Below are 24,191 nucleotides of genomic sequence, written 5' to 3' on the forward strand. Positions count from 1 at the left end.
ATTCAAAAAGTCTGAATACAATCACTGCGTTGATTCTACATGTATTCGCCACCCCGCTTTGTGCCATGATCACCAACAAGTCTCTATCAGTCTCCCATTAACTGTTTTCGCTCTTTTCCTCCTCTGGCGACTTCTTCGGCTCTGTTGGGGTCGGTGGTGCGAGCACTAGGAACTCCAGTAGTATAGGCTGAGCACGCGTGTTGGCACAGCGTTTGCACACTTCATTTAGGTAGCCGTGAAGCCCGATAGCCTTTTGTTTCAAATAATTCGGCTCGAACTTGTTCCACATCCGAGTACCAGGCAGCGCTGGAATCTGCTCGTGTTGGAACATCTTACGCAACTGGCGATGGAGCTGTGCGAACTCCGAGTAGCGGCGTTGAACGATGGTTGTGCCTGCTGTTGAGGACGCCACCTGGATAACAAAAGCGACATACTCTTGGTCGTTCTCATCCAGCTTAATCTGGTGACCTTCGATCTTCGTTTGAAGCCATTCACCAGCCTCATTGGCCTTATTAGCCGCACCAAAACTTCCCCTTGAGCTCTCTGTCATGATCAGTACCGACGAGGGACTGTTCTCTAATAAATCCTCGTGACGGAAGATCTCGACTGAAGGAATCCTTTCGAAAACTTCCACCCAGCGGTTAAAGGATTCCTGATTCTGCACTCGCATCTCGCAAGCTGCACCACGGCGTGCTACCACTCGGATGAGATACTCTCGTTCGAAGCAAAACGCTTTCGTTCTGTGGAGTGGGAACTGCCCCACAAAATCGAGCCGCGGCGAATTTTCGTAGCAAGAAAGGTGATCGTCTTGAAGAACGAGCCATCGGTCGTTCCACGAATCGTACCACCCGTTAGCGGTTTTCTCCTTGAGGAAACCCGCCTTGATGGCATTGAAATAATCAATACTCTTTCCAGTCGGGAGATCGACGAGATTCGCAGTGTCTCTAGGGACCTCGTCAGCGGGTAATTCCTCTGCATAAGTACTGCTGAGCTTGAAAATGGCCTGGTTGATGGCCTTCATCCACGCATTGCGAATTGGTGTCGATGGGGCCTTAAAAATATGCACCCCTGGCTGAATGGCATTGTTTGACGTTGGGGGTGCACCAGGTTCTCCTGCGGCAGCTTCACTTGGCACGATTTTCATCATAAAGGAGTCGTCACCGTACACAGCTTTTGTAGTCGCAGTCAGTTTAATTCGCCATTTTCGGCGGCAAGCCACTTCGCTTAGTCGTGACAAGAAATAAAGGCGGTCCTTGTCAATGAGTACGATCTGCTCTCGCGAAAGGCCTGTGCATCGGTCGCGAACCAGTGCTGTCGCAGACAACAGCACCTTTGTATGCGGCGTGAGTTCTACAATGCTTCTCATGAGCTTCGGTAAAGGGACTCGAGCACTCATGTATCGGTGCAGCGTATCAACCACGGGTTGGCACAACTGCATAACAGTAAACAGGACAACGTCGTCGCTCATCCAGTACGACGAGTGGGAGGCGGCAGCAAATGCCACTTCCATCATGCCTTGTTCGCGTTTTCGACGCCGCATAACGTAGTCATGGCGATACTGGAACCCGTGCACTGGACCAGTCAAGCCTTCCCATGCCTCCTGCAATTGACCGAAGGTTTGTTCCTTGACGGCGCTGAACTGTGTGCACCAAATATGCACAATCCACTTAGTAAACGATAGGTTTCTTCACCACAGGAAACAACCCATACCTGCATCAACTGTACTGGTTCCTTGTCATGCATTTCTTGCTTGATCAAGGGTTCAATGCGGTACGCAATGGGGTCGATTGGATGGTAAACATTGAAATACCGGCGGCACTTCGGGATTTTGATGCCCGGAGTGAACTCGCCGTCGTCGATATTGAGGTCTCCTCTTGCCAAAATCATCACTCCGACCGGGGAACTATCGCAATACCACAATTATGTGAGCCACCACATGCAACACTTTCAAAACTTATAGACAAGCAACGTACCCGACACCAAAAAAGTTGTCGATCTCAAAATCAAGACCGGGAAAACGGACGCCATTGCTGGCTACCTCGCCCGGCTTATGCGTCAGGATATCGTAGGAAATCATCGAGCCCAGCGAGTGAGCGAAAATGGATACCTTGCCGTCCCAGCCTGAGCACGATAATTATTAGTAAGCGGGTATCATAGAAGGAGAAACTTCCAACGCTGTAGCCGCCTGCCATCGCTAACGCACCTGGGTGCTCATTCATGAAGACGCGATACTTATCATTGAGCTGCTGAGTGACCGAATCCACGATCAGCTGACCGTATCGCGGCGATAGATAATAGAGAACGTCCATGAAGGTCTCCTTGTTGAACTCGCGGATTCTATCCAAACGCAGGTGCAACCATATTAGTTTCGGACTCCCCCCAGAAGCAAGAAAAAAAGAGAGAAAAACTCCACATACGCTGAGGATCCTTCCGGAGAGATCAGGTCGAAGATGTTGTCCACGCCAGTCGGTTCGTGGAGGTCTTCGTGCCACTCGATGGACTGCATTTCCAGCGCCAGCGGGATGTCTTGGAAGGTTGTCTCCAACATGGAGCGGAACATGTCTCGGAAGGCGTGGTTGCCGCCCTCAACCCCCGTCTCTCCGTTCCACGACTTGAACTCACCATCGCGGAAGTCGATGTGCTGCCCGATGCCATGAATGACAAAGACAAGGTGGTTGAACGCACGCAGCCGGATCTAACAGCACCCTTCAGTGTTAGTCCAGTATCCACACACCAGGCACCATCCCCACAAGCCTTACCGTCGACGGGTACTCCTCGTCCTCCTCATCGCTGCTGCCAGCTTCGTCAATGCCTGCAGCAACACCAACAACCAAGCAAGAATCAGGACCAACGCCCACTTCCCATCTCTCCATTCAGCCGCAGACGCACTGGACGACGTGGACGAGCGCGACGTGATGGCCGTGCTGTAGCTCTTGTTCCGGAACTGCGCCATGCTGGGTCTCTCCAGCTCGTCCCGCATGTGCTCGTAGTGCGCCTTGAGCAGCGGCACGCGCAGCGCCGCCTGCGGCAGCAGCCTGGCGAAGTCCACGACGATCGAGTCCAGCACGGGCGCCGGGATGTGCTGCGCCAGGTAGTCGTAGAAGCGCTCGGCCGCCTCGTTGCCCATGCCGAACTGCAGCGCGTTGGCCTTGAAGCGCTCGAACTCGGCCTCGTCGCGCAGCGCCCGCTGCACGCGCGCGGTCACGTCGTTGTTGAGCGCCACGGCGGCCTTGCGGCCCCTCACGGGCTCCACGTCCTGGAACTCGTCGAACTCGTCGTCCTCCAGCGCGTCGTCCGAACTGTCCTCGGACGCGGGCATGGACGTGCTGCTGTGCGTGCGCTCGAGCGCCAGCTGCGGCTCGGCGGCCACGAGCGCGGCGCTCTCGCGGATCTGGTGCGCGAACTGCGCCGCCGCGTCGTCCAGCAGCACGCGGCAGTCCTGCAGCGCGCGCAGGTTGTGCCAGACCGTCAGGCCGGGCAGCGCCGCCAGCTGCGCGCCGTTCCACTCGAGCTCGGCGGCGTCCGAGTCCGTCTCCAGGTTGTCTTCCTCCTCGACCAGGCGCTGCATGCGCTTGATGAGCTCGTGCAGCTGCCGCCGGTACTGCTGCAGGTACGCGCGCGGGAAGAAGGCACGCTCGGGCAGCGCCTCGGGCGACGGGAAGTCCTCGGGCTCCGTCATGGCCACGCTGGGACGCCGAGAGGTGATGACGACACGGCTACAGCTATATGGATGGGGTGCCTAGATGCGCAGGAGATGATAATGGCAGTGATTGGTGTGTGCCACACCACGCATGCATCTCAGGGCGCGTTTTGTCTTGGCGTTTGTATGGCTCAAGTTGCAGTGATAGGGACAAAGCTTAGCTGGTACTATATGTAGCTAGCTACTGCTTCTTGCTGTCTATCCAGACCATGTAGTCGTCGATGAGCACGGGCCAGGCCTCGTTCTCGTCGTAGTTGTCGTACGACTCGCGCACCTTGACGAAGAAGTCGAAGAGTAGGTCCCAGGTGTCGCGCGTCACGCCCTTGACGGGCTTCTTCTCGGCCAGGAAGGCCAGCCAGCTCGCCGTCAGCGCCTCGAAGCGCGCCGGCAGCAGCAGCTCCCACATGGCCACGGCGATGTCTATGCTCAGGCTCTTCTGGCCGGGCTCCTTGGAGAAGCCGAAGCAGAAGCAGTAGAACTTCTTGAAATCGGCCTCGTCGGCGATGGCCTCGCGCAGCTGCGGGATCTTGGCCTCCAGCTTGTCGGCAGAGTCGCAGTCCATCTCCTTCATGCCCTTCTGCCACTCCTTGCGCGTGAACGCGCACATGTAGGCCGCCCCCATCTTCCACGCGATCACGAGCACCACGACGTCTTGCGGGTCCACGCCGATGTCCTCGCAGAACTTGAGGATGCCCTCCTCGTTGATGGCCTCCTCGTCGTCATCAGGGTCTGCGGCAGCAGGAGCAGCGACCAGTATCAGTAAACACTCACTGTAGCAGCCCAAACCAGTGCAGCCCCTCCACACCTATGTAGCTGTCGAACCACGCGTTCACCGCGTCCATGGAGATCGTCGACTTTTTGCTATTACCGCAAGCAACACAGCATTAGCCACAACAACTCAAAGATGACCAGACTGCTCGCTTGGGGTCGGAACTCACACGGGCGTCAGGCTCTCGCCCCCGTTGGCGTAGAACTCGTCGACCGCGCGCATCAGGTCCCAGCTGAACTTCTCAAGGTACGACTTGGCCATCGAGTCACTGCGCCACCACACCAGCAGCAAGGCAGAGTCAGTGCCGCCACCCTCTAGTAGAGGGCCTCTACACCTCTATCAGCAACAGACGCAACTTCGGGGAACGTACTTGGCGTTGGTCGTGTTCTTGAACGCCTGCAGCTTCTTCTTCTTGTCGTTCAGGAATTTGCTCGACTGCATGCGGGGAGGGGGCACAGCGGCAAAAGGCACACACGGAGGTCAGCGAAGCTCTCTGCAGCGAGTGGGCCAGTCGCCCCGGCCGAGCGGAGCTCTTGATGGTCTCACCATTGTACGTGGCGCGCTCTCTTGTGGTCGGTCAATCGACCAGCGGGTTGAGAAAAGGCCAGTGGTGTGCGCCACACCAAGGATACAAAGAACCGGCACGTTAAAGAACGAGCAAGTTCCTGAAGATCGCGACGCCTTGTGCTCTGGTTTGCTTGATGGCCATCGCCAAAGTATCACGCTCGTGTGACCAAGAGGATGTCAAAGCCAGCAAAAAGAAGCAGAAGAGTTGATGTTTGAAAATGATGCCAATGCATTACTTGCATTAAAAAGGAAAGGTAAAACCAACAAAATAGAAAAACTGCGTGGAGAGAAGCTCCAGGTAAAAGAAAAGCTAAAAAAAATCAAACCAAATCAAACCAGCCCGCAGGCAAAAGAAGAGAATCAGATCCACCGTGTCGTGCAGATGAACCGTCCGCCGTTGCGCACACGCGACGTCGCGACGTTGCTGCGACCAGTGTACCGAGGTCCCCGCTTCCAGTTGCGGCGTGTCCGCTTCTCGTGGTAGCGGTGCAGCGCACGCTTCTTCTCGGGGGTCTTGGAACTCTTGCAGATCCAGCACGTCTTCGGGTCGTGGTGGTACTTGGCGACCTTGGCCTTCTCGCTCTTGGGCGACATGGACTGCGGCGGGCGGCTGGCGCAGGGAGCACCAGCAACCTTCGCAGCCGCGCCGTTGGGCGAGAACGACAGGTCCATACGAGGCACCGAGACGCGCGGGATGCGCGAGTCCAGGTTCTTGAACACCGGCGTGCGGATGCACGAGCGAGGGTCCAGCGGGGCCAAGGAGGCCCACACGGGGGCCGACGGGATGATCTTGACGTTGGGGCTGACCTCATCGTCACTGCCAGCCTCCTCCATCTCCTCGTCCTCGTCGTCCTCCGACGTCGACTCCACCTCCACCGCCTTCTCCTGCTCATCCACCAGCATGTCGAACGCGGCCGAGAGCTCGTTCACGTTCACCACGTCGCTGTCCAGGCTGTCGATCCACGCGTCCTCGCTGGGGGCGGTCTGCTGCTCGAGGTCATCGCAGGGGAGCGGGATGTCCGCTCCGTCCACGAGGCCCTCGAAGATCGCCGACAGGTCGTCCACATCGTGGGCCAGCTTGCCGTCGTCCGCCTTCTCCACGAGTTCCAGAGTCTGAATGGCACCGGTGCCCAACAAGCTCGGCTTGTCGAACGCCAGCGGCCAGTCGCTCCAGTTCTTCACGGGGTCGGCCATGCGCAGCCATGCCGTCGCTTCTTCCGAGTCGCGCAACATGCTGCCACTTGTCTTTGTTGATTTCTTCTTCTTGTTGTTGTTGTTCTTGTAGTTTCGAGCTGCTCGTCTCGACTTGATCCTTGTTTACGTCTTGTTCTTTGTTGCTTCTTCTTCTCTTGTCTTCAATTCTTCATTCCGGGGAACCATCCTTCTAACTCCGTGCTACGTCGCCATCATTTCTAACCTTCCGTTTGTTCTTCAAACGCTGTTGCCATCTTCTCTTAGTCCATATTCATGTTGAGTACGGACGGAGGAGCTGAAACCGATCTTCAAGACATCATCTTGACCACCACGCGAAAAACACACCGACTTAGAAAGACATAGTCTCCCTGATCGTTTGCTTTTCTTAAGCTGCTTCCTTGGTAAAGGGCGGGGGGAGGGGGCCAATTGCGGCTTTTTGGGTAATGGCGGCGGAAGCGCCGCGCCGGCGCAGAGGCGCACGCCAGCATCGGCCGTCAACGCGACGATCCGCGATCGGAAACGTCGGGGTATGGTTCCACGCAGGTGTTAAACCGAGCCATGCGCTGTTTGAGCCGCGGCGCGACAAGAGGTTCAGACGCCGAATATAAGCTGCGCACAGGTTCAGAGCCGCCGCTGACCTACACTCAGCTGCCACTTCAATACCTCTCCGAACTTCCGTTCCGATCCTGTCTCGTGTTGCGGGATTTCTGCTTCTAAGTAACACTTTACAAACCTCGTATTTGTATGCAGCGAGGCACCACGCTGATTATCGCAGACCAGTCATTGCCACGCAGCTTCTTTGTTCACCGACCCCTACAATCTGCTCTCATCATCCCAGTGAGATTGGACGAGCGTCTCCTCAGAAAAGTGCCCCATACAACTCGCACGAGAGATTCCAATTCCAGAAGAGTGACATCGTGCTACTTACCCGCCACTTCACGTCGCTACTCCAGCGCGTCCACCTCTTCCGCCCTGCCTGAAAAAAAAAGCGCGGGAGTCGAGCGCAAAAGTTCAATTTTGTATCTGACCATGGAGCGGTACCAGCGCATCGAGAAGGGCGGGTCCATCGGCGAGGGCACGTACGGCGTCGTGTACAAGTCGCTGGACCTCAAGACCAAGCAGGTGGTGGCGCTCAAGCGCATCCGCCTCGAGACCGAGGACGACGGCATCCCCAGCACGGCGCTGCGCGAGATCTCGGTGCTGCGCGAGCTCGAGCACCCCAACATCGTGAGCCTGCGCGACTGCCTGCAGGAGGACGGCAAGCTCTTCCTCGTCTTCGAGTTCATGGACAAGGATCTCAAGCGCTTCATGGAGCACAAGCTCGGCAAGCTCGAGCCCGCGCAGATCAAGGTACGGTGCATGCACCTAGGTGGCACAGCTGCAGAACTAGATAGAGGACTGACGCTGTGCAATGCAATGCAATGCAGAGCTTTCTGTACCAGCTGCTCAAGGGTCTCGCCTTCTCGCACTCGCGCGGCATCATGCATCGGTACCGGAGCTGCAAGAAGATGAAGTTCATCGGGTATCTAACTTTTGTTATGTGTTGATTTGGTTTTAATCTGTTGCGAGCAGTGACTTGAAGCCGCAGAACCTGCTGGTGAACATGACGGGCGAGCTCAAGATCGCTGACTTTGGACTCGCGCGCGCCTTCAGCCTCCCTATCAAGAAGTACACGCACGAGGTGGTCACGCTCTGGTACCGCGCGCCCGAGATCCTGCTTGGCCAGGAGGTGTACTCGCCCCCCGTGGACATCTGGTCCGTCGGCGTCATCTTCGCGGAGATGGTCTCCAAGAAGGCGCTCTTTCCCGGTGACTCAGAGATCGACCAGCTCTACCGTATCTTTAGGTGAGTTGAGTGCCTGTGGATTGCGTGGTGATTCCTGTGAGTCTGACTGTGCCGTGGCGAACGACTATTCCCAGGACTTTTGGCACACCGAACGAGACGTTGTGGCCTGGCGTCACCAAGCTGCGAGACTACGCGCCGACGTTCCCCAAGTGGAAGCCGAAGGACTTGCGAGAACTCTTCCCGCACCTAGAGGAGAGTGGGTTGAACTTGCTAGAGGTACGCTCAGGCACCTCTGCGTCAGTGTGTATCTGAGAGCTAACATTTTATGTTGATGTTATCTCGCCAGTCCATGCTGCGATACGATCCTGGAACGAGAATCAGTGCGAAAGAGGCACTGCGCCACCCGTACTTCGACGACGTGGATTCCACGTATTTGTAGCTGCTGGGGGAAGCGCAACCCGTGCCAACCTCCGCCGCTTTCCAATTTCGTCATGAATAAGTCCACTTACTTTATCGTAGTAGTTCCAAAATTTCAATTGTCGTTTGCGGGTGAAGGGGATGAACTGTTTGCCGTGACTTCTACGGCCGGTCGTGTTTCTTGAGGGACCCAATCTGAGCTGCAATCGCTAGACCTGAAAATGCCCAGACATCCGAGTTTAGCAGGTGAAGAACGCCTTAAAAACGGCATTAGAACACACCTGTGATGGCTGCTTTTGCTCGAACGGAAGCCCTGACAGATCTGCAATAGCAACCTGGCTCGTTTTATCTGCATGTACGATTGTTAGCTTTTAGTACACTCCCTGACAAGCTCACTATTGAGCTGTACCTGAGCTTTCTGTAAAGCGTTCGACATCTGTTAAGTAGTTCAGCATCGAATCCCGAACTGATACTTCAGAGTCCACATCACCCCTGCCGCCGCAACGGTACAAAAGGCTTTCTACAGCTAGGTCGTTAAGAGATGGAATGCCATCCTCCGATCCAGCTTGCTTTCTGCTGAACGTCGAAATCATTGGTTCATTTGCAGTTGTTCCTTGCTGGAAGCGTTTACCTGAAAACATGAACATAATCGATGAATACATATACTGCGTTGCAGTGAACGCAAATTCAACTTACCGAGTTTTGAGTAGTTGCTGCCAACAAATCTTGGCTGATTGAGCACCACTTCAACATCCCCTATGCTATTCAGAATTTCGCGGAGAAAATCGTCCTTCTCCATGGGCTCCACCAATCCAGGCGGATGGACAGAGGTTATCGAGTGATACTCGTGGTCATCATCTGTGGTACCTCCAACTCTACCTACTGAGTTTACATTGCTGGCATGGTCGGTAAACGATAAGCCTTCGTTCTGATCACGGTGAAGCGCACAGCTAACATCGCTCTCGGCTAGTGTAGTGCTAGTCGATTCGTGCTGTGTCGATGTAGCCTTGCCTGCATACGGTAATGGAGATACCCCAGTTTGCTCTGATAGGCTAGAAACACCACTAGCGACGCTATCGCTGTTCAAGCTGCGTGCATCTTGCACACATCCTGTCGCACCGAAATGATCCTGTTCATCGTAGTATTTGCTACTTTTTGATTTAAGACTTGGTGCAGGCGATGCATCAAGTTCAAACGGCTGGTTGGTTTGTGCGTCGAATACAAAAGGCTCAGTCGATGTACGCCCAGGAGAGCCACCGTCCCATGACTCAGTTAACTCGTCAAATGTGTCGTGTGATCTAGTGGGGGATCTCGTTGGAGAGGTTCGAGGAGAGAACTGAAGGCGCACCTGGTTCCATACGGAAGGAATTTGGTGTTTCCTTGACGCTCGAACTCGTCGCTTGTTATCCAGTAGCATCTTGCGGAAGCGAAACATTTTTTCGGCTTGCTTCTTCTTCTGTTGCTCTCCTAAGAAGCCCAAGATTGAATTAACATCCTCGTTTCGCTTCTTCAGCACCGTTCCCTGACCTTCCATAGCAAATATCAGCATCACAAACTTGATTACAACCACAGTGCCTTCCACATGTGCAGCATGTTTGCCTCTGTCGAGCTCACCCCATCGGAGACTACAAGAACAGCGTACTAGAGCTTCGATGAATTCTGGGAAATTCAATTCTTCGCTCTCTGGGGAGGAACAACTTGACAATCTTACAGCATTTTCCAGCTCACGACGATGAAACAGCTGCGGAAACACTCGGACCTGTTTCATGAGGTTGATAAACGACATGCTGCTCATTCGATAGTCCTGGGGCTTATCTGTAGTCGAAGTACTTTGAACGGCCTGCCGAAGAAAGAACTGCCCAAGCACGCGTATATATTTTGCAATTGCAGGAAGTAACTTGTCCAGTGCCATATCCATATCGTCTGGCATTTGCTCCCAGATCCAATAGTCTTTTGACTTTCGTAATCGGATCTTTGCTTTTTTCTGGAGTAGAAAGTGTGGTCGCAAATGACATTGAGCAAGCCAGTTCAACGCGCCTAGCGGATAAGTAGAGCGCAACTTTCGCCTGAGCGTGAGATTGACATACTGTCGATAAGCTGGATGGTTTTCAACAACTTGCTCAAGAAACAGCTCAAGCCGTGACTGCTCTTCGCGTTTATCAACAAAGGCGTAGCGTGTCAAATCTGTGAACCCCCAGTTAAAGTTAGCGTCGTAAACCTTTTGCATTTCATCGAGGTAGAAGTCATTTTGAAACAATGCCAGGTCACGGACCATTCGAAAGCACACTCGCGGTCTTGTCTGTATATGTTTCACCCTGCCATCGTTACTGGTACCAGTATCTGCATCTTCCATGACAGAGTCGACGTAAAAGCCCACAATTTCTTGAATCACCGAACTATCCCACTCAGCCTCGCTTTCCACGCACATATCTGCATCCGCAGAGCCTTTTTCAGCTATAGGCTTAGTTCCGTTGCTACCGGGCAAAGCCAGAATGTCAGCCAGAGGTCTTACTTCCGTTTTGGTCGAATGCACAGCCTTAATTCGCGGTTTGTGTGGCGCGGACCGATTTCTAACGACGCCGAATTTGTGTTGTCGACCTCTGTGACTGCTTGCCATGCTTGGCGCCAAGCTCTGACACGGTTCAAATACTGTTGGGACTCTTTCGATTGCATCGCACTCGCTCTGCCGAAGTTCATGCAACATAGTGAGCTGTGGGGGGTCGAGTGTGTTTGCGATTCGATTGACCCATTCCCTGTGCTGGACATCGTTCTTCAAATTCACAGGTTGCTCGTGTCGAACATCTAAGGTAAGGTCTAATGATTCTTCTGGGACAGCACCAAGGTCTGCCTGGTCCACTCTGGTCTTGGGGTCAGCAATAGCGAGTTCCTGTTCCTCGTCATCGAACAAGGGAAGCTCAGTTTCGGCCGTTTTTGTCTGGCTTTGAAGTGAGTTGTTTTCGAGCCCACAGGCTGTCACACGATTCTGCTGGGATTTATCGTGTATCCCTTGACACAAGCAGTTGAGCTGAGTATGTTCTAGCTGTTTTTGATTGCTCCACATCGTTTCCGACTCATGGGATGTTGGCGGTGGTAGTGGAATAGTACAAAAATTGCGGTCTGTGAAGATAATCTTGGGAGTCCCGTGGTTTAAGCGACGAAGGTCTGACTTCAGCAATGCCCCCTCTTGCGCCGTATATTTGCTATGGCAGAGATTCGAAGCAGGCATATGGCGGGCGGAAGCAAAGCTACCGGTAGGCGCATGTTGTGGAATGTCAATATCCCGATTACTAGGCTCTGTAGGTGAGATTTCTCGGCCACTCTCCTGATGAAGTTTTGTGTAGCTTTGACTTTCAGTGGGGTCTAGCATTCGCCGCATATTTCGCATAGATTCTGCTTTTTCGTTCCAAGTATTCTTCGGAGCCGTCACTTTCGATGTTCTCTTCGGCGGCTTCCTCAACTGCGCTTGGTTATCGGTTCGGCAAACTTGGGCCAAATAAGCTTGCTGTTGCGGGTGGTAGTACGAAAGTTTGCCAATTGTTTGTTGCGCCTCTAGTAGAACCCGTTCTTGCTTAGAATGAATGGTAGTTTTCCACCACAGCCGAACGACCACTCGAAGCAGTCGCGTGCGATAATGACCCATGGCAAGATTGGTGTCCTTGTTGACAGCAGCGCACCACCTTCGAAACAAACTGCTCAGATGAAACTGAATTGCTTTTTGTAAGTTCCAGTGCGCTCCTTCTAACTCGCGATTTAGTTTATGCTTGCAAAGAGATTGCCGATCCTGAAGATTCCTTCTCTGTTGAATCATGCCCTTCCACTCGTCAAGCATACGTCTTTGAAGAGCACAATGTCGGGATTCTCGCAAACGACGTATACGCATCCCAAGCCTGTTGTTACTGCTTGACATCGTTGCTGCTACGTGTCTCCAGACTCCAAGAGCGCGGTAAGCAGCACGGAAAATTTTCCAATGGAACCAGCACCGACGAGCTTGTCTAAGTAAATATTTCCTGTGCAGTAGTTTGGTATGCCTACTTTGGGTCGTTGCGTGTTTCCAACGGTCCCACACGCGCGCCACAATCGACGAGACAGGGTAAACTCCATACACCTGTTTAAAGTGTATAAGTTTGCGGGTGAATGCTTTCTGCTTCGAAAAGTAGGCATGCCAGCAATGAAAGCATGCGCGAATTTGACGCTGTAGTCGGCCGCGGCGTAGCTTGGCAAAACATTTTTTCACTTGAAATTTCTCATGCCATGCGATAAACGCATTCGATTGTAGCTTCGACTCGAGCCGCCGTTGTATAGAATGACCACAAAGACGAACACGATGATAATGACTGGACCAGCACCGCCAATCTCGCATGACTCGAGTGCATAGCCTTCGCTCATACACCCGCTCAGCCAGTTCATGAATCGCACACACTTTCCTCCACTTCTCCACTCGAGATTTCCAACACGCAAGTATGTTCTTTACCGCTTTCATACTTTTTCGTAAAGCAATCGCACGACACCGGGCCTCCAATTTTGCTTGTCGATGCCAATCAAACAATACGCGACGCTTAACATGCAATCGAAAATGCTGGTCACAACGATGACGCTGCTTACGCAAAGAAACAAAAGTTGTCCACCGATCCCACGACCGTCTAGACGGATTACAGATCGATCTCTGGTACGCAGAGCACTGCTGTAGACTATACACTCGCTCTGCATTTCTTCTCTTCGTCTGCACTAAAATCTGCCACACGTGAAAATGACGCTTCTTAGTTGAGTGACGCAGTTTTTGCCGGAGATGGTGGCTCCGCAGTGAGTTCTGAGCATTTCGGTACACTGCACTCCACAAAATGACTACTCCCCGTTGAAGCAAGCGTTTCTGGTAATACTCCTGCGCCTTAGCGAGTTTTCGCCTATGTTCTAACCGCAGTCCCAGGTAGACTTTCCATCTCATGAGAGTTCGTTGGCAACAAAACTTGTTATGCAGCTCTCCAGCACGCGCTTCGTGAAGGTAAAACTCTTGGTGTGCGCGATGAAACCGCTTCCAGGCATTAAAATGACGGACTTCAAGGGTACGGCAGGCATGATTAATCGCTCGTCTTTTGTGGTGGAGTCTATACCAGCCTTCAAACCAAGCGCATCGCAAAAGACGTGCTTGCCACATGTGTCGTATCTGACGAATTCCTTCATTCCTGTTTTTTCTCTCGACAGTCCATGCATGAAGATAAGCAACGATTTTTGATAAACGGAGGTGGGTCATTGCGATCTGTACATGTTTGCAATGAGCGCTGAACTTGGCCTGGTCCTTGAAGGCGCGGAAGTAAACCTCTCGGGTGTTCTTTTCCCTAAGGCTCCTCACTTGATCACCAAGATTAATTGCTTTTGCTAACTTTTCCCACGCGAAAAAGTGTTGGCAAAGGGTTCGTGAAGAAATTTTCTTTCGTAAATTTGCGATACGATCAGAAGTACAAGCAGCTTGACACCACAGCGAGAAATACCTTCTCCGGCAAACATCGAATTGCACCCTCAACGCAAGCCTTTTGTTGCGACCAGATCTCTGAGCGAAAGCTCGCCATCGACGGAGCAGCACTCGTTTCCGCTCTAGATTAACCTTTACCTGGTATTGCGAGCACATTAAACGCTGTCGTTCTTGGATAGACTGCAGTTTACGCATGCTTTGAAAATATCTACCAAGCGCTTCTCGAGTTTTTCGCGCGCGAAAAGCGTGAATTCGAAGCTCAGTCCATACAGCTCGAATGAGCCTACAATGAATGTAGCGCGTTCGCTCACTCAAAACATTACTCACGTACATACTCCGCTTGGAAAAATGAATCCATTGTCGCCATATTCTCTGCTGCATTAATCTGCCCATGAAGGAACTCCGACCTCCGTTTAACAATCGTCGCACCGCTCGACACCGTTGTTTCCATTGGGCCCAATGTAATATTGCCCGAGATAATTTCCAAGAATCAAGAAGGCGTTTCTTATCGTGCTCATACCGTCTTTGCCTCAGAAAGCACGTCCACTTGGTGATAACACTCTGCTTCAAGAACACACCCACTGCTGATCGAAGTCGCGCTTTCTCTCGACGACCTTGAACAAAAACTCTCCATTGCCGAAACCACATCTGAAGCATCCGATTGTCTCGCTTGATTGTCTGAGGTGCCACTGAATCAAAAGACGACATCAATGACCCTGAAGATCTCAAGCATCTACCTCGTCGAGGCATGTGGTTGTGTAAGTGGTGTCTGGAGACCCTAGGCAGCTTTTCACCACTACTTTCAGAGTAGTAATCACCACTTCTGTTATCACTGGCAACTAGACTTGCTGAACTCGAATCGTTTGCAAAAAGTGGCAAAGGTCTTGTGTGCATCGAATGTATCTGTGTTGGAGGGGGTAGAGCTGCCAGGAAGGCCTCGTGGCTCTGATTCAGTCGACTGTCTTCACTCTCGAGCTCTCCATCCTCAGGGCTCCGCTCCAAGATCCCCAATCGGTACAAAATCTCGAGCTGCGACCTCGCGAGCGCCTCCGTCGAGTCCTCCGCCATAGTTCAAGCAAGTCTCACAAGCGGCAAAATCTCACGTTGCGATCGTTACATATAATGACCACCGAAAGGTCACTTTGACTTCTGTTCCACATGAAAATTCAGTATTCGGCTGTAAGCTGTGAACTACTACATCTAGTACGTGTCAGATTCAAGTTCTGCTGGCAGCATCTGAAAGCTCACGCCTGCGCGCTTTTTGCTAATTTTTGTTACCTAGATCGCAGTAGATTCAGCTCTCACATCACGACTCTTGGCCCCATTTGACGCCTCAATCGAATACATGTATTACTCTGTCTGGGATCAGAAAAAACATCGTTGGATAGATTTGCCGGAGTCTGGTCTGTCTGCTCAACTCGTTTTTATCAGGAATAGGGTTCTTTTACGTCAAGTTTTGTGAGCATATTACAATTTTCACCCAATCATCTGGCGTCTTCGTGGCAAATCGTCGGAATAGGCAGTTTTATGACCAATCATATTGTGTATATGGACTACATACATTTCCTGGAGGAGGATTTATTAATACTGTAGTGTACAGTACAGCACTACTGCATTTTAGTTAGTTACGAGTCGTAACTTACGGCCATGGCGCAGTCCAAGGACAAGGACATTTGGCGCGAGTCGCTGGTGCGCTACCTGGGCTACGCCAATGAGCTGGGCGAGTCGTTCCGGCCCATCGTGCCCCGGTTGGTAGTGCCGTCCTACCTCTTCGCCTTTGGCTACGTGCTGGGGGACACGGTCGACAAGGCCAGCAAGGCGCACAAGAAAGCTCTGGCGGAGGGCATCTCCACCCTCAAGCGCAATGCCGTAGTGGTCGACGCTACCATCGACACGCTGGCGTGGCAGACCATGGCCAGCGTCGTCATCCCCGGTTTCACGATCAACCGAGTGGTACGTCGGCGGGTTGGCTGTCAATCTATGGACGGAATTGAGCTCGACTATCGGAGACCTTACTTTACGCATTGATTGACCTGTAGGTGGCGATGAGCTCGATTGCGGTGCAACGGGCGGTCAAGAGCTCGCCGACAGTGCGGCGCTGGGCCCCGACGGCCATTGGACTGGGCGTGATCCCGCTGATTATCCACCCGATCGACAGCTTCGTCGACGTCGCCATGGACAACACACTGCGCAAGTGGTCCAAAGCGTTCGTCGACGGTATCGGCAAGTGACTCCAACAGAAAAAAAAAACGATTTTGTTGGCAATGGAAACGTATACGAGGCTGGCCTTTAGTTGCTTCTACTTGCGCGTCTTGTTGCCTTTGCCCGACAGGACGGACGGGATCGCGTTCACGCTGCGGGTGTCTTCCAGGAGGAACGGGACCACTTCGGCCGTGGCGACACTGTACTCGCGGTGGCCGATGACGCGCATGGCGGCGTGCGTCATGCCGCTGTGCGTGACCACGCCGACGTGCGAGGCCCTGTCACCGTAGAAGACGCGGTTCAGGAAGACGCGCGCGCGGTCGTCGATGTGCGCGTCGGTCTCGCGGTGGTCGGGCGTCCACCACGGGTCCGCGTCGCTCCAGACGTCGCTGAAGTCAACGCGCGGGTACTGCAGCGCCTTGGACGAGATGGTGCCGCGCAGGTCACACGTGCAGACGCCGATGGTCTCGCGGGGCCACTCCATCGAGCGCTTGGGGATCTCGTCGTGGTGCTGGTACGCGATCATGGACGTGTGCAGCGTGCGCTCCAAGGGAGACACCACGACCTCCTCGATGATCAAACCTCTCCCCAGCTCCTCATCCAGTCTCTCCGACGCCCTCGCGGCCTGTTGCTCGCCCAAGTCCGTCAGCTTGGCGTCCGTGTACTCGACCAGTTTGCGGTAGTATCGCTCCCATTCCGCCGTGCCGTACTTGGCCTCCGCGACGTTGTGGATGCCCTCTCCGTGACGCAAGAAGAGCAAAAGCTTCACTGCGACGCCTTGCGTCGCTCGTTCATCGATGTAGGCGTCGACGTCTCTCCACGTGACGTTGTCCAGCAGTCCGAGGTGCTCCGGGTTCGAGTCGGGGACCTCCACCGACGGGGTGCCCTGCTTGAAGAAGCCTGGGACGTAGCGGAGCGTGAACGGCACGTCGGACTCGTCGCGGCCATTTAGAGCGAGCGACGGAGCGACGAACAGCTCGAGGAGCACCAGCAGCGGCGTGAAGAAGAGCATCGTTCTTGCGGCTTCAACTACGCTTGGAATCTTTGTCTTTGTGCAGATCATGCGCAAGAGAACCCCGCCCTGATGAGACACTGCGTAGCGGGCGTTGAGGTGGTCGTGCGCGGCTAATTCGAGCTGCTGCACACGTGGTTACGAGCGTCTTGGGCTGCGTCTATTGCTGACGTGATGGCACCCCGCCACTTTTCGCGCTCGGCGGCGCTGGACGCGCACATCACGATGCTCTGGGTTTGTTCCTCAACGGTGCTGTCATACTGCAGCCGGATGGTGTTGCGGTCTGCGTCGGTACCGAAGCACGGCAGAAGCTTCACGGTCGAGTCGAGGGGGATCGTCAGGAAGCCACCGGCTATGCGAGGACGCTGGATTACAAGGGTGAAGACTGCTGGGCTGGGGCGTCGAGTGCTGCTTGGTGCGGGCACTGCGATGTGCACCAGGTACACTGGACAGAGGAACCTTTGCATGTGACGACATTGAACTGGAGTGAGCGGCGTGAAGAAGGCAGCCAGACGAGGCTACCTGGACGTACCAGAAGATGCCGTGCGATTGAATTTGAAACTTGCAGCAAGGCATTGGCAGGGATAGCGGTACTTTCGAGTGAGTTGGCAAGTGAAGTAGGGACTGGCGGACGCGAGAGTCGCAGAAGAATTATCCTCCGCGTGACAAACACAAATTTGGTTCGTTCAAGGTGGCGGGACAATACAATATCCAGCGTTAACCCACGATGCTATCAGCATAGCGCGAACAGCTTACCCGTCACGCATTTGCAGGACTGCTGTGCTGCTGGTAAATATGTAGTGCCCAGTGGAATGACAACACTTGAATCAAGTGGCACGGCATATGCTATTTCCATGACTTACGATGGTCGCAGATTCTTGCAAGGAATTCACCCCACCAACCTCTTAACTTTCGTGCACCAAGTTATTACTAAACTTATTGGCGATGATCACTGCAGTAGGAGCCTACTATGGTGTTCACCCCCAAGCGTGGTTCGAGATCAGTTGAGTTCTCACGATGTTGGAAAATCCAGACAAGTCTAACATTGATATCGGCTCTGTGTTGTTGAACATCAAGGAGATACATCAACTAGAAACACCTACGTTGGGATTTCGGTTGTAGGATATGGTCAGTGGAATATGTTCTCGCTCTGAAATTGAAATGTTATGAAGCTCCATCAACACCTGTCGTCACGCATACTAGAGCTATTGTCGGAAGCAGCCTTTGCGTCGAGCGTATCTCATCTTGAGATGGTATTGCTAGTAGCCTGAAAGGAACAGGAGAAGGTATGCACCACTACAGCAGCTTAGGTAGCAGCTGCGACGATCTGGCCGACGGTAGTGAAAAATTGAATGGCGTCCGGAATGTTTTGTCGAAGCATTCGTCGGAGAGAATAGCTTGAGCTGGTTGGAGCTACCTGGGAGTGATGGGAATGCGGTGCATGTCGAGCGGTCTTGGGCGTTGACCTGGATATACCAGTCTTCCCACATGCCGAGAACGAACGAGTTGATGCGAGGTTGGCATCGCGTTGCATCGCGGTGGCATTAGTCGCGCTGGTACTTGTTGAGTGGGCTTGAAGTGGCTGAGTCGATCGACTTGGTTGTGAGTTCTTGGTACGGTTGGCCAACTGGGGCGCTTGTCGGGATTTGGACGTACTAGTCGAGTTGCAAGTTGCAGTTGACGACGGCACGAGCTCTACTAACTGTTGTAATACTGTCAGGATAGCATTAAGCCATCGACCACGCTGGAGTGGACTTGATGCGCGCATGATAAGACGCTTGGACTTCAATCCGTACTCAAGACGAATTAAGTTGTGGGCGGCATCGCTACTAAAATCTTTTACGACCTTCACGGTGCAGTCGAGCGGAATTATCAAAGTGCCGCCGGCGACGCGTGGGCGCTGTATCACGAGGTTAAAAGCTGCCTTCGTACTCGTCGTGGCGGGTAGTTTTGGGGTTGCAGCGCGAACCAGGTAGATGGTGCTTAGGAACCTGTAAACACAGCATTCCGACATAAATCCGATCAGTACGTGGCAGTTTTCAATTTTGCGTGAAGGTTAGTTTTCGTGTGAAGTTTACCAAATGAGGCTGTACGATTGAACGTGGAATTTACCGCACGCCATTGCAGTGGTGAGAAGTAGTAGCTTGTGGTGAAGCTAGTAAGAGACTTGGCCAGTGTTTTCTCGAGGAAGCAAATTGGAAAATAATAACTGAAAGTGAACTCGCGGAGTAGAGCTGCAGAAATCAAGTATCTGGCACGCAGAAGACGGACGTGAAGGCAGATAAAATTCACCAGGATCGGATAATTATCACAGCAAGTAGGGCGTTCGAATCCAGTTGCTGATGGTCAAGTCGGTTCTTGGAGTCAGCAACTACTGGCTCAGATACCAGGCGAAATGATCTCTGCTGTCCATTTTAGTGGTCTTGTGACGGCATTGGATCCAATCTGATAGGACCCTGAATCTCGTGAGTGGAGCACCACTGATTTGAGCTGGCTTTAAAATAATTACTCACGTGCCTCGCAGAATCACCGGGAAGGTGTATTGCGTTGCAGTAAAGTCATACAGCGAAACGGTGAGGGTTCTGTCGATGGTATTTAATTGAAAGCCAGCTCTCGGATGGTGCTAGGTGTACTTACTTGTAAGCGACACGAAAGTAAGACAGTCCTGCGTGAGGTGGGGTCTCATCCGGATGTGGGCGGCTAAAATCTGCCACTAAATAATCACTTGGCCGACTGCAAGCGAGGAAATCAGGAAATGCCCTAGAAAAATTCTTTGCGATCGCTACGAGTGTAGTACATCGATTCGTTCAACCTTTGGTGGGGTGGGTCTGATTGTTTCTGAACGCAAGTTGAAGCGTTCGTCACATGGTTTGGTTACTTCTGTGTTGCTACTGTACTCGATCCGCTGAAGTGAAGAGGGTAAACGCTACTGAACGCTTATCAGTGAACATAGATGTATTGGTGACTGCAGGGCTATGGTGAGATGAATGGCAGCCGTTTGATGATGATACGGTCGAGACTGGACATGCGCGTTGGAGTGGTTGAACGAGACTGGTTGAATGCAACCAAGTTGGCTGCTTCTGGATCTCAGCTAACATGCTGGTGAGTTGATACGAGTGGGACTCGTTGCTGCTAGGATGATGACAACCTAACTAGTAGGAGGTCAACTTGGTCGAGCACCGCGCGGGATCGAACGATGCGATTGAAGGTTAGCGATTTCCGCGCTAAACTGTCGCGTCTCCGTCGCCACTTGAGCCCATTGGACTGCGAGGTTATCATAACCGTCAGCTAGCCGTTTGATGGCGTCAAGTGACTGTGACAGCCGTAGAGGAATACTTGTCACGGGCAGGTTATCAACGCTTGTCGCCTTCGAGGCTTGGGGGAAACGCGGTTGATCAGTGATAGAGTTTCTGCTCATGACTTCCGACGTTTGGAATGTTGCCATGGAATATGTGATCTCTGTGATCCATTCTTTGTGCTTGACAGTGTTGGCCGCGCGCATGATGAGGTGTCTGCCGCGCCGACCGTACTGGAGGCGGATGATGTTGCGTTCGACGTCTTTCGAGGAGCATTGGAGGAGTCGGACTGTACGATCGAGTGGGATGGCTAAAAGACCACCATAGATGCGTGGGCGTTGTATGATCAAGGAGACGTTTGCTGCCTCGGAACGTTTGGTGCGGACGATATACACGCTTGCGAGAAGCCTGGATCCATCCAATTAAGTCAAAGAGAGGGCTGATTAGCGAAAGTGTAGACCACCTAGGCTTTGCCGGACGTACCAGAGGAGGCCGCAATACTGGATCTGCAAATTACCCGAAGTCATATCGGCAGCTGCAGAAAGCGGGGTTGTGAAGTTGAAAATCTGGTAGGCTGGGGCTGATTTGATCTTGGTCGGAGAAATCAGGAAATGACCGATACAACTTCGTGTCGGGGGAGGGGGGTTGCGATGGTACGTGTCGAGGCCCAACACGAAGAAATCAAGTGGTATGCAAGCAAGTACTGTCGAGTTTCAACTTGAGCAATTGCTGAGGCTCAATACGGTTCGTAATAACTGGCCTGCGCGTTGACAGCTACGTGTGATCGCGTGTACAGTCGCAACTAATATCTTGACTTGATTGGCAGGCAAGAAAGAGCAAGTTGTTTGAATTGCCTTTGTGGGCGAATCAAGTGTGGAAATCTTTCTGGCAGGGGACACAGCAACACCCCAATTGCTTGTCCTTTGGATCTTTGGCTCCTGTCCTGATGCCACATGGTGCTTGGGTCCGCTAACTCACCGCCCACGAAAGTAACTTACGTTGCCTCTTTGTGGTGGCGGGGGATCGTTCACTGCTCCGAGACCAAACTGGTCGATGTTCACAGGCTGCCAACGACTATCAGCTTTCCGCGCATAATTAAGTAAGGTCCGGCGCTGCCGTCCACCACTACTATTAGTTGCCAACGCCGCATCACCCGCCAAGCTGCTGTCGTCACCGGACAGAGTGCCGCGTGTTGAGTTTGGCTTTCTCTGCGGCGACCTCACTCGGCCGTCGTCATCAACGCGCCATACTAATCCGTGGCACATAATCGTCCCGCTTAAGTCCGAGACTCCCATCCCTGCGAAAAAAACAGAACGTCTGAACCGCAGTGTCCGTTACACCTTCTCGTCCCCACGTAGCGCCACCCTACCCAAGCGCCAAAAGCTCTGACCGACCATGCCGCAGCAGCAGCTCCGTTGCGTGCCCGGCTTCTTCCTCATGGGCATGTCGGACGAGCCCGTGGACGAGATGGGCGACCCGCCCATGCGCATGGGCCTCGTGGACGGCAAGGCCTGGCCGGACGTCTACGCATTCATGCGCAAGTTCGAGCGGGCGCACCCGGAGCGCCGCATCAAGTTGGTGATCCTGCTGCGCCACGGGGAGGCCACGCACAACGCCACCAAGGCGCGCGTGGGCGACAAGATCTGGGAGCAGCAGTACGAGATGCGCCCCGAGTTCATCGACGCGCCGCTCACGGCGCACGGCCGCGCGCAGGCCGACGCCGCCGCGCTCATGCTCGAGCGCCAGGTCGCCAAGTGCGGCCTCGAGCTGCAGCGCGTGTTCGTGTCCCCGCTGGACCGCACGCTGCAGACGTACGACCGCGTGTTCGCGCGCCTGCGGGACGTGCCCGTGTCGGTCGTAGAGCTTGCGCGCGAGACGCTGGGCGTCGTCAACTGCGACCGCCGCAAGCTGATGACCCCCAAGCAGGTGGCCTACCCGCGCCTGGACTTCGGCCACGTGGCCAGTGAGAGCGACACGTGGTGGCAGCCCGACCACCGCGAGACCAACGAGGAGATCGCCGCGCGCGCCGCCGAGTTCCTGGACGAGGTCTTCTACGAGGCCCCCGAGAGCTGCGTGCTCGTGGTCTCGCACAGCGGCTTCAGCCGCGGCTGCTTCGCCGCGGTCGGACACCGCTACTACCGGCCGAGGAACGCCGAGTTCATCCCGCTACTCATCACGGATGCCACGGAGGAGGAACTGCAACAGGACGCCGTATAGATCGCGGGAGTTTGCATTGCATTGCTTTAGCTTAGGTCGCTTTTGGGGTTTTGCTTGTTTTCTTTTTGTCGGCCGTCAATGACTGACGCTTGCGTGTGTAAATGACTTAGATACAACTTGTTCACAGCCACGGTCTCTTCGTGTGATGGAGCTATGATGGAGCCTACCTGACATTGGAAACCCATCTATCGACACGGTCTCACCATATCAGAACCGGCCACTTCTTATTTCTAGTTCTATCTCGACTTTGACGGAGAGGAGTAATGCCCCGAGTGTTGGTGTCGGTCTTTGCGGCTGTATTCGCGCTGCTTGCGGTAGGAAAAGCGGTGGCGGCGGGGCGTTTGCGCTATAGCCCAGGGTTCTTCGTCCAAGGCGACCCAACTCAACCTCTTCCGGCATCAAACCCTCCTCGCATGGGCCTCGTGGAAGGGAAGACGTGGGGAGACGTGCAGACTGCAATTGATGCAAGACGCCGCAACGGGGTTCGTTTGAAGCTCGTTGTCTTTTTGCGCCATGGTGAAGGCACACACAACGTGGCTATCGAGAAGTACGGCAGCGACGCGTGGAACAACTATTACTGCATGCTACCGGAGTTTCTTGATGCACCGTTGACTTCCAGAGGCACCCAACAAGCGAACGAAGCGTCCGTGAGGCTCAACACCGAGATCAGCCGTGGTTTACAGCTTGAACACGTGCTGATCTCCCCCCTTGAGCGTGCGCTGAAAACTTTCACCATCGTCTACCAGAGTCAGACCAACATTAGCAGCAAGCCATCAGAGCTACCTCGCGAAATCTTGGGTGTGGACACTTGTGACGAGCGCCGCAACATTTCGGAGAAGAAACTGCAATACCCAGCGCTGGACTTCAGCGGTTTTGAATCGGATGCGGATCCGTGGTGGACTTCGGGCCATCGAGAGACGGACTCGGAGCTGGAGACTCGCGCCAACAAGTTTCTGGAGGTGGTGTTTTCCAACATGTCGACGCAAGGAGTGGGTGTTATCTCGCACAGTGTGTTTGGCGCAGCACTTCTTCGCGTGATCGGTCACCGTGAATACAGCCTTAGTACAGCGGAATTCCTACCGCTACTCATTGAGGAGGCAGCGATCCCTTAAGGTAGTGTCATCGAAGGGCAACACAAATTTGGATTAGCTGTCCCGTCAAATACTCCAAGTCGTTGCCATCCTCACGTACTATTAATACGATGTGTGCTCGGCACTGCAATTTGAGTAGGCCTTGAGTCAACAGCGAAATCCCATCCTAAGTTTGATCTTGTTGCGCAAAAACGTCGACAGCAAGATCTTAGCCAAGTCTATTGCGTTGAAGTGGCAGCTCTATCGTATACACGGTGATAGGATGCAGCCTGGCGTCAACCCGCAGTGTCCCTACTTTGTCGCTCTCGCTTAACAAATTAATCGCTGATGGGGATTTTAATTTTGAAGTTCGCAACAACGAGTGGCGTGCAGCTTCCAACTTGGAACACGCCAAGTCAAATTTGTATCCGTACTTCTGCGACGCCGTAGCCGTTGATAGGTGCAGATCTCCGTATAAATTGCGGAGGATAGTTC

The 24,191-nt window shown here is 53.5% G+C and overlaps 10 protein-coding genes across 11 annotated transcripts; 4 read left to right on the forward strand and 6 right to left on the reverse strand.

Annotated features, from left to right (window-relative positions):
- Window positions 1-97: 97 nt before the first annotated feature.
- Window positions 98-3,679, reverse strand: IUM83_06249 (putative phospholipase; the record flags this gene model as incomplete). Of its 2 annotated transcripts, XM_067930437.1 has the most annotated exons (7): window positions 98-1,639; window positions 1,711-1,903; window positions 1,974-2,121; window positions 2,204-2,337; window positions 2,418-2,695; window positions 2,760-2,812; window positions 2,890-3,679. In XM_067930437.1, the coding sequence occupies 7 exons, from the start codon at window positions 3,677-3,679 to the stop codon at window positions 98-100; spliced, it is 3,138 nt and encodes a 1,045-aa protein (XP_067800438.1). The 2 variants fall into 2 exon arrangements, with proteins under 2 accessions (XP_067800438.1, XP_067800439.1); XM_067930438.1 differs by lacking the exon at window positions 98-1,639 and having other exon boundaries at window positions 1,736-1,745.
- Window positions 3,680-3,881: 202 nt separating this feature from the next.
- IUM83_06250 (uncharacterized protein) lies at window positions 3,882-5,018 on the reverse strand (the record flags this gene model as incomplete). Its single annotated transcript, XM_067930439.1, has 5 exons — window positions 3,882-4,429; window positions 4,506-4,561; window positions 4,639-4,737; window positions 4,840-4,904; window positions 5,016-5,018. 5 exons carry the CDS (start codon window positions 5,016-5,018, stop codon window positions 3,882-3,884), a joined length of 771 nt encoding a protein of 256 aa, XP_067800287.1.
- A 378-nt stretch (window positions 5,019-5,396) lies between these two features.
- IUM83_06251 (CCT domain) lies at window positions 5,397-6,269 on the reverse strand (the record flags this gene model as incomplete). Its single annotated transcript, XM_067930440.1, has 1 exon — window positions 5,397-6,269. The coding sequence occupies one exon, from the start codon at window positions 6,267-6,269 to the stop codon at window positions 5,397-5,399; it is 873 nt and encodes a 290-aa protein (XP_067800286.1).
- Window positions 6,270-7,259: 990 nt separating this feature from the next.
- Window positions 7,260-8,454, forward strand: IUM83_06252 (CMGC/CDK/CDC2 protein kinase; the record flags this gene model as incomplete). Its single annotated transcript, XM_067930441.1, has 5 exons — window positions 7,260-7,580; window positions 7,658-7,719; window positions 7,803-8,075; window positions 8,150-8,291; window positions 8,362-8,454. 5 exons carry the CDS (start codon window positions 7,260-7,262, stop codon window positions 8,452-8,454), a joined length of 891 nt encoding a protein of 296 aa, XP_067800289.1.
- A 187-nt stretch (window positions 8,455-8,641) lies between these two features.
- On the reverse strand, window positions 8,642-9,231 carry IUM83_06253 (uncharacterized protein; the record flags this gene model as incomplete). Its single annotated transcript, XM_067930442.1, has 4 exons — window positions 8,642-8,647; window positions 8,714-8,781; window positions 8,842-9,063; window positions 9,129-9,231. The coding sequence occupies 4 exons, from the start codon at window positions 9,229-9,231 to the stop codon at window positions 8,642-8,644; spliced, it is 399 nt and encodes a 132-aa protein (XP_067800288.1).
- Window positions 9,232-15,546: 6,315 nt separating this feature from the next.
- On the forward strand, window positions 15,547-16,130 carry IUM83_06254 (Mitochondrial fission process protein 1; the record flags this gene model as incomplete). The annotated part of the gene is made up of 2 exons (XM_067930443.1): window positions 15,547-15,852; window positions 15,939-16,130. 2 exons carry the CDS (start codon window positions 15,547-15,549, stop codon window positions 16,128-16,130), a joined length of 498 nt encoding a protein of 165 aa, XP_067800283.1.
- Window positions 16,131-16,198: 68 nt separating this feature from the next.
- On the reverse strand, window positions 16,199-17,113 carry IUM83_06255 (Phosphoglycerate mutase family; the record flags this gene model as incomplete). Its single annotated transcript, XM_067930444.1, has 1 exon — window positions 16,199-17,113. The coding sequence occupies one exon, from the start codon at window positions 17,111-17,113 to the stop codon at window positions 16,199-16,201; it is 915 nt and encodes a 304-aa protein (XP_067800282.1).
- A 113-nt stretch (window positions 17,114-17,226) lies between these two features.
- IUM83_06256 (uncharacterized protein) lies at window positions 17,227-17,689 on the reverse strand (the record flags this gene model as incomplete). Its single annotated transcript, XM_067930445.1, has 2 exons — window positions 17,227-17,572; window positions 17,646-17,689. The coding sequence occupies 2 exons, from the start codon at window positions 17,687-17,689 to the stop codon at window positions 17,227-17,229; spliced, it is 390 nt and encodes a 129-aa protein (XP_067800285.1).
- Window positions 17,690-21,804: 4,115 nt separating this feature from the next.
- Window positions 21,805-22,626, forward strand: IUM83_06257 (Phosphoglycerate mutase; the record flags this gene model as incomplete). The annotated part of the gene is made up of 1 exon (XM_067930446.1): window positions 21,805-22,626. The coding sequence occupies one exon, from the start codon at window positions 21,805-21,807 to the stop codon at window positions 22,624-22,626; it is 822 nt and encodes a 273-aa protein (XP_067800284.1).
- A 413-nt stretch (window positions 22,627-23,039) lies between these two features.
- On the forward strand, window positions 23,040-23,863 carry IUM83_06258 (Phosphoglycerate mutase family; the record flags this gene model as incomplete). Its single annotated transcript, XM_067930447.1, has 3 exons — window positions 23,040-23,638; window positions 23,728-23,739; window positions 23,857-23,863. The coding sequence occupies 3 exons, from the start codon at window positions 23,040-23,042 to the stop codon at window positions 23,861-23,863; spliced, it is 618 nt and encodes a 205-aa protein (XP_067800291.1).
- Between the last annotated feature and the right edge of the window lie 328 nt (window positions 23,864-24,191).

The sequence above is a fragment of the Phytophthora cinnamomi genome (genome assembly GCF_018691715.1).
Source record: "Phytophthora cinnamomi strain GKB4 chromosome Unknown Contig1, whole genome shotgun sequence".
In the NCBI taxonomy this organism is placed as follows: Eukaryota; Oomycota; class Peronosporomycetes; order Peronosporales; family Peronosporaceae; genus Phytophthora; species Phytophthora cinnamomi.